Here is an 8050-nt window from a genome sequence, read left to right on the forward strand (position 1 = left end):
GCTGCAGATGTAAGGAATTGCAAAGCAAGTGACTCAAAGCCTCTTTAAAATACAGGGGTGGGATTGGAAGTGTGGGTCATGATTCAGAAGATGCAACTACCCAGGTTTCTGGGCTGCGGCATCCAGCATTCCCTGTAGTGGGTATTAAAACTTTGTTTCTACACTTACTAAGGTCCTTTTTTTTTTTTTTTTTTTTTTTCTGGGGAGGTTAATGTATGGCTTTCATCAGATTCTCAAAGGTACCGTAACTCAGAAAAGATTAAGAGCATCTCCAAAGAAAAGAAGCGATCAGTTGAGAAGTCCTTGGGCCACCCTATCATCCGCAGTCACCAGGTTGGTGACACAGCCCCTCAGTACCTCCTTTCGCTGGAAACCCGCAAAGTGCAGGCGGGTATTGACCCAACTGAGGAAGGGAAAACTGAGAGCAGGCGGCAGGGCTTCGTTTCCAAGGCTGGGTAGGCGGGTCACCACTCTCCTCATGCTCCCGCCCCGCCTCGCCTCGCCCTAATTTCCTCGCGTATGGGATGGAGGACCTTCTTCGGTCCATCTGATTGGGCAAAGTCCCAAAGCCGGACTGGGAGCCGGGAGAAGGAAGGTGATGGGAAGGTGAATGGCGGGAGGCGGGGCTTGCGCCTGTGCCCGCCCGCCCTCCAGCCCAGGAATGGGTTGGGCTCCCCCTGGCGGCCCCCGGCCCCTACGCCACGCCTCGGGCGCCCGGTGTCTTCAATCTTCTATCCCACCCAGCACAGGTCGGTCTCCGCGGACCGACTGACCGACATTCGGACGGGAGGACGGCCCGCCACGAGCGCTCGGCTGACAGGAGGGGGCGGGGAGACGACAACTGCGGTTTGAGGAGCAGGAGCAGGTGCCGCGGCGACGGGCGGGCGGGGCAGGGACGGAGCGCGGCGCCGGCGTGCGTGCGGCCGGCGAGGAGCCGGGAGGCCGCGGCTCGGAGTGAGCCCCGCCAGGTCGCGCTGGGGGCAAAGGGATCTGAAGTGCAGCTGGGTCGGGTGGTGACTCTGGAGGGCTCAGGGTCCCAAAGAGACCGAGAGGACGAGAGCTGGCGGGGGATCCGAAGAGCGGCGAGAGCGCTACGGGGGGGTGGGGTAGGAAAGAGGGAACAACCCTGGAGATGAGACGGTATGAAACTGGAGCTTGGAAGGGAGCCGGGGACAGAAATGGGTGAGGCGGGAGACACGGTGGGGATTGTGTGAGGTCTGGTCAGTTGGTGAGATCCAGAGGCGTGCTGTTCTCAGGTGGGATAGGTGAGGTGAGAAGGAAAGCAGGGAGGGGAGAAGGGGTCCTAGGGATTCGCCCAGGGGTAGTTAGCTGCGGGGGAGGAGAGCTGAGCTGGGACCCAGCGCCTGGTGGGGAACAGGCAGAGTGGGGGTACGCTAGGCAGTGGGCAGGTGGGCTGAGGTGTGAGACTGGTATGAAGTGAAGCAGGGATCAGGTGGAGGTGATAATGAGTCTGGTTGGGGAGGCATCTCAGAAGTGAGGCCAGTGCAGACTGAGGGTGGTCCCAGGGAGGGAACCCCACAGTAAGTCCTAGGCTCTGTCAGGGGGCTGCCCCTCCCCCATGGGGGAGGCCTCTCCCTGGTGGTTGCTGGAGTCATGCTGTCCCGCAAGGGCATCATCCCCGAGGAGTATGTGCTGACGCGGCTGGCAGAGGACCCCACAGAGCCCCGGTACCGTGCCCGCGAGCGGAGGGCCCGCTTCGTGTCCAAGAACGGCAACTGCAATGTGGCCCACAAGAACATTCGGGAGCAGGGCCGTTTCCTGCAGGACGTATTCACCACGCTGGTGGACCTCAAGTGGCCATACACGCTGCTCATCTTCACCATGTCCTTCCTGTGCAGCTGGCTGCTCTTTGCCATGGTCTGGTGGCTCATCGCCTTCGCCCACGGTGACCTGGCCCCAGGCGAGGGCGCCTCTGTGCCCTGCGTCACCAGCATCCACTCCTTCTCATCTGCCTTCCTTTTCTCCATCGAGGTCCAGGTGACCATTGGTTTTGGCGGGCGCATGGTGACCGAGGAGTGCCCTCTGGCCATCCTGATCCTCATTGTGCAGAACATCGTGGGGCTCATGATCAACGCCATCATGCTCGGCTGCATCTTCATGAAGACTGCGCAGGCCCACCGGCGGGCGGAGACCCTCATCTTCAGCAAGCATGCGGTCATCGCCGTGCGCCACGGCCGCCTCTGCTTCATGCTGCGGGTGGGTGACCTGCGCAAGAGCATGATCATCAGCGCCACCATCCACATGCAGGTGGTGCGCAAGACCACCAGCCCTGAGGGCGAGGTGGTACCCCTCCACCAGGTGGACATCCCCATGGAGAACGGTGTGGGCGGCAATAACATCTTCTTGGTGGCTCCCCTCATCATCTACCACATCATTGACGCCAAGAGCCCGCTCTACGACCTGGCGCCCTGTGACCTGCACCACCATCAGGACCTTGAGATCATCGTCATCCTGGAAGGAGTGGTGGAAACCACAGGCATCACCACCCAGGCCCGCACCTCCTACCTGGCTGACGAGATCCTGTGGGGCCAGCGCTTCGTACCCATCGTGGCTGAGGAGGACGGCCGCTACACCGTGGACTACTCCAAGTTCGGCAACACCATCAAGGTGCCCACACCGCTCTGCTCGGCCCGCCAGCTCGATGAGGACCCCAGCCTGCTGGACGTCCTGACCCTCACCCGTGGGCCCCTGCGCAAGCGCAGCATGGCCGTGACCAAGGCCAAGCCCAAGTTCAGCATCTCTCCAGAGTCCCTGTCCTGAGCCCTGCTCCCCTGGGCCCCCCTCCGCATGTGTGCTCACGGCAGTGTGGCATGGTATGTAGAGCGGACGTGATGTGGGCCCTTTGGCCGGCCGGGACCTGGTGTGAGGCTGGGCCCTCCTCAGCTCAGCCTCCCCGCCTGCTGCTCGCCCAGGGTGTTGCAAGGCACTTGTCACTATTCTATTTCTGGCCTCAGCGGGAGCCTGTCCTGAGTTATTTTTGTCCCTGCTCCTCCCAGCCCCAACTCAGGACTGGCTTGTCCCCTTCCCTCTGCCCCAGGCTGGGGGAATCTGTGGGAAGTGTCAGACCCTACAGCCAAGTCTCCATCTAGTCCTGGGCCCCCACGACCAACTGGCCGCAAGCTGAGCTGGTGGCTGGGGAAGGACAGTCCCCAGATATGGGGTCTGCTGCTGTGTCCGTAGCCCCAAGAGATGCCTGTGGTCAGGACCCGGCCCTCCTTGTTGCCTGAAAAAGTGATGGATGAAAGGGTGGGTCCAGCCTGCTGGGGAGGGCAGTCAATGAGGGAGCACAGGCCAGCTGGAGGCTTGGAGATGTGACACCTACACTGGGACAGGCTGAGGCTGACAGGGCTCCTTTCCATGGGGCAGGCTCAGGCAGGGAGGAAATGGCACCAGGAGGCTCAGCTTGCTGAGCTCTGCTCAGGCACAGGGAACAGGAGATGGGCCTCTGTGCCCCGCCATTTGCCCCTGTCTCCACAGCTTCTTCAATGGGTATGATGGGCTAAGGCTGCTGCACCTGTCTGCTCCCATTCTGTCCCCCACCCTGGGAGACTGGGGCGGGCCAGGGCAGACCCTGGCATGCTAAGCTGAAAGAGAGGAGAGACCTGGGCCCACCACACTTGGCAAGCCTCCAACCATATTCTGGTCCTGGCTCCCCACCCATGATTGCCACCCACATTGTCCAGAGGGTGGCTGTGGAGGGTCTTTGGGTTGCTGAAAAAGGAGACATCGGAAGGCTCAGGATGATGGGGGTAGGCGAGGTCCCTGAGGCAAAGAAGCCCTCGATCCTGACGGGCTTGACCCCAAGCCGGACTCTTGGAGCAGTGCTGTGTGTACTTGCCCAGAATTCTGACTTCTCTGTTGTTAATAAAGCCTCCCCCTTCGTGACCTAAACTCTGGGCTATTCTTGCTGGTGGGCAGGGAGGGCAGGGGCCGACTGTGGCCAGCCCACATTTCAGAGGTGCCATGGACCCCAGCCGGGAGGCCAGGAAAGGAACCTGGGCTGGCCCTCTTCCCTCAGGTCAGAGACGTTCCCTTTCTGCCTCCAGTAGCCCAACCCTACCAGCCTATCTGACCATCTCAACTGGGCACCCCTCAGGCATATAGCCATGGGCCCTGCCTCCACTCCCAGGAAGCTGCTGGAAAGCTGGGGGGCTCCAGGAGAGAGGCACTGATGTTATGCGCATTGGTGTGGCAATTGGAGTGTTAGCTCTCAAAACAACTGCTTGGGTTCATATCCTGGCTCTAGTTCTAAGACCTTGGTCCCATAACTTCTCTGTGCCCCAGGTGCCGCATCTATAAAGTAGGGACACTAGGAGTTCTCGTTGTGGCGCAGCAGAAACAAATCCAACTAGTATCCATGAGGATGCAGGTTCGATCCCTGGCCTCACTCATTGGGTTAAGGATCCGGTGTTGCCATGAGCTGTGGTGTAGGTCGCAGATGAGGTTCAGACCCCATGTGGATGTGGCTGTGGTGTAGGCTGGCAGCTGTAGCTCTGATTTGACCCCTAGCCTGGGAACTTCCATATGCCATGAATGTGGCCCTAAAAAAAAGAAAGAAAAAAGTGGGGAGACTGACAGTCCCTACCTCGTAGAATTGTTGTGGGAGGAAGTGAAAAGCCTCTGCCTGTGTTTTCAGAGTCTCATTGATAACAAGCGCTCAATAAAAGTTAACTGTCGTGACTGCTGTGGAATCAGCCACATGGTGAGACAAGAGAATATGGAGAGAAGGTGCTGTTATATGTCCCCTGGTGATGGGTCTCTCTTCCTGTCTTAACACAGTGCCCCCTCCAAGCTCAGACCCTGATGTAGGGGCTATGGCAGCACCTGTTACCTGGGCTTCTCGTCTCCATCTCACCCTCCACAGTCCATCTTCCATGTAGCCACCAGAGTGATCTTATTAAAAGATGTCATTCCCTTCCACCCACCTCGCAATGGCAAGTGCCTCTGGCAGTTCCCTATCACCTTCTGGTCAAGGCTAGACCCTAACCAGTCATCTCAGGCTTTGCCTGCTCCCCACTCTTCCTGTTCTCTGGCCAGGACCCTGTGCCAGCACCCGTCCCTCTGGCAGTCTCAGGATCCCCTCCCTACGTACAACCTTGTCCTTCCTACCTTGGAGCTTTTGCTTATGTTACTCCCTCTGCCTGGACTGTCCAAGCCTCATCTCTGCCTGTTGAAATCCAGAGAAATTCAGACCAAATGATGCCTCCTTGAAGCCTTCCCTGATTCTTCTGGGAAGTGATGATCCCTTCACTTGTTCTGGGCTTATGGGCATTCTGCTTTTGCCTAGGTTTATGGGTCTATCTCCCCATCCCCAAGTCCATGGCTCTTTGAGGTCAGGTACTGTGCTGAATGAATGAATGAATGAATGATAGACACTATACAGGACAGCAAGCCAAGGTCAATGCTACAGTTTGAGGCCTGCAGAGGGCATTGGCTGTATCAGTGAGAGTTTGTCCCTGGCTACTCCAGAGGAAGGGCTGAAGGACCAGGAAGCTGCTGGCCCAAAGCTCTAGGATGCCTCCTCCTGCACCCACAGACCCTCAACACTGATTTTTTTCTGACCTGTTTCTGGTTTAGAAGAAGGGATGAGAAGTTAGAATTAGCCCAGCGTTCTGGGGACAGTGCCTAGCTCTTGGAACTCAACTTGGCTGTCCATAGTTTGGGGGCCAGGGTCACTGATGAGAAGCCCCTGGGCAGCACCGTCCTTGGGACCCCATCCAGAGTAATCTTGCTCCACCCTCTCAGGCACCTTTTAACAGTCGGCGACAGTGAACCAGCAGAACCGAGAGCTCAGCGCCACCTGCTGGCCACAGATAAAACCTACTTGATCCCAGAAAATCAGGGCTGCTGAGCTGAGGCTTTAAGAGGCCCCTACCCTTGAGATGTAGCTGGAAAGATTCAGACATGGAAGGAGCAGCTAGACCAAATCTTCCTTGACCCCACCCAGATTCCCCTAGATTTTCTTGCCCATTGATGGTGCTCCCATCATCTAGGGGCACCCACTCTTTAAGGTACTTGTCTAAACTAGGCAAGGGAGCTCCCCGAGCTCCGCTCAGCCCAGCAGAAATTTCTGCGAGAATTTCGTTGATGATATTCTGCCTCCAGGACAGCATTGGGCATCACATGAGATCAGACAAAGCAGTTCAAACTTGTCCACCTTTTGTGCAAAACTGGCTGTCCTCTGGGCCCCCCAGAAAGGCTGTATCTTGCACCACTGGGGTCCAGGGCTTGAGGGAGGTGCTGTTTTCTGAGTCTGCAGATAAGGAAACAGGATGAGACTTGGCGTTAATTGGCTATGATCTCACAGCTAGTAAGTGGCAGGCCCAAGGTTCAGACCTGAGTCTATCTCATGCCAAAGCCCTGCTCCCTTTCCCTGCCACACAGTCCCAGTGACCTGAGTGCCACCTTTACTAGAGGTGCCACCTTGCTTTCAAGCATCACATCCACCATGGGGAGACAGATGTCTCTAGACCATGAACATGAGGGAAAGCATAACTCAGGAAGGTCCCAAATTTGAGACTAAGGCAGGCTATGCTACGGTGACAGCCTACATCATGTCCAAAACACCAAGAAAGCCAGAAGGACCTCAGTGACACTTTCTCCCACCTGTGCGTATGCTCCATCCTCTGCCTTCTTGCAGGAGGCCTGGGGTCCCAACCTTCCAGGCTAACTTCCCCCCAGCCAGTCAGGTGGCAATGCAGACTGATGGGGCACATCTGCCACTCCTGTCTCCCCAACTCACACCAGGTGGTGTGATGTGTGTCTGGGCCTCAGTCCTGAGCTCAACTGGGGAGGGAAGCCAAGCTACCCTCTTCCAGTAGTGAAACCGAATTGCTGGTCTGGAAAAACTATCCCACTAGCCATCCTGGGAACCTGCCCAGGCCCAACACCTCTGGATTTGGCATCTCCAGCCAGTCACCACGCAGCCCACAGGTGACCCTCTGGCCCTTCTGCTGGGAACTCACCTGCTACAGAGCTGCTCTCCTCAGGCAGCATCCTCCCGGTTCTGTCTTGCTCTTGCGTTCCTCTCCAACATCTTAGGGACAGCTTGCCTAGGGAGCTCATGCAAGGAACAGAGCTGTCCTGGCTCCCCATACTCTCTGGGCTCATCTCTGAGGTCTCCCCAGGTCTAGGGTCGGACACCCTATGGTACCGAGACCTGCAGAAAGCTGAGGGGGAGAAGGTATGAATGCTGGTGACCTCAGACTGGGGCAGGCCTGAAAAACAGGTCTGTTCCAGCTTGAAAGGGGTTGAAGAAAGGCCAAACAATGGGATTAAAGTCAGAACTGGGTTCTGGACAGGGAGTTTGTTGCATCAGCATCTAGATTATCCACATGCTCTCTGCTAGGTGCACCTGCTTGGGGCATTGTAGAGCTTCATCTGCCAATGCCCTACTCCCTTTCCACTCTGGGCAGACCCAACTCTAGAGTGATGTGAAAGACAGGCCACCTGGGATGGCCCCCTCGGGTACAGGAGCGTGAACTTCTATCTTTCGTATCCTTAGGTCCTTCTAAGAGGCACCCATACCACTGAGTGCAGCAGCGATACAAAGTGCATATGCAACTACACAAGCCATTATGTGGCTCTGCCTCTGTGTACTCTTTACCTCACTTGGTCAATTCCAGTCTCTCTCCTAAATGCCATTATCATTAGAGAAGGGAAGATACTCCAGCGTAAACCAGAAAGAAGTAAACAAGTATGGCTCTTTTTTTAAATTGAAATATAGTTGGTTTACAGTGTTAATTTCTGCTATACAGCAAAGTGGTTCAGTTATACATACACACATATATACTTTTTTTTTTTTTTGTCACGTCTGTGGCATGCAGAAGTTCCTGGGCCAGGGACCCACACCAGAGCAGCAACCGGCACCAGAGAAGTGACAACACTGGATCCTTAACCCACTGCACCACAAGAGAACTCCCATATATATATTCTTTTTTGCATTCTTCTCCATTTTGATTTATCACAGGATATTGAATATAGTTCCCGGTGCTATACAGTCAGAACTTGTTTATCCATTCTATTTTTA

The 8050-nt window shown here is 56.2% G+C and overlaps 1 protein-coding gene across 1 annotated transcript; it reads left to right on the forward strand.

Annotated features, from left to right (window-relative positions):
- The first annotated feature begins 917 nt into the window (after positions 1 to 917).
- KCNJ11 (potassium inwardly rectifying channel subfamily J member 11) lies at positions 918 to 3912 on the forward strand. Its single transcript, XM_047776191.1, has one exon. The coding sequence runs from the start codon at positions 1615 to 1617 to the stop codon at positions 2779 to 2781; it is 1167 nt and encodes a 388-aa protein (XP_047632147.1). The 5' UTR covers positions 918 to 1614; the 3' UTR covers positions 2782 to 3912.
- The last annotated feature ends 4138 nt before the right edge of the window (positions 3913 to 8050 follow it).

The sequence above is a fragment of the Phacochoerus africanus genome, chromosome 4 (genome assembly GCF_016906955.1).
Source record: "Phacochoerus africanus isolate WHEZ1 chromosome 4, ROS_Pafr_v1, whole genome shotgun sequence".
NCBI classification, from domain to species: Eukaryota; Metazoa; Chordata; class Mammalia; order Artiodactyla; family Suidae; genus Phacochoerus; species Phacochoerus africanus.

What these genes read in the sequence shown, in the direction of transcription:
- KCNJ11 (XM_047776191.1), top strand. Translation starts at nt 1,615, where the DNA reads ATGCTGTCCCGCAAGGGCATCATCCCCGAGGAGTATGTGCTGACGCGG.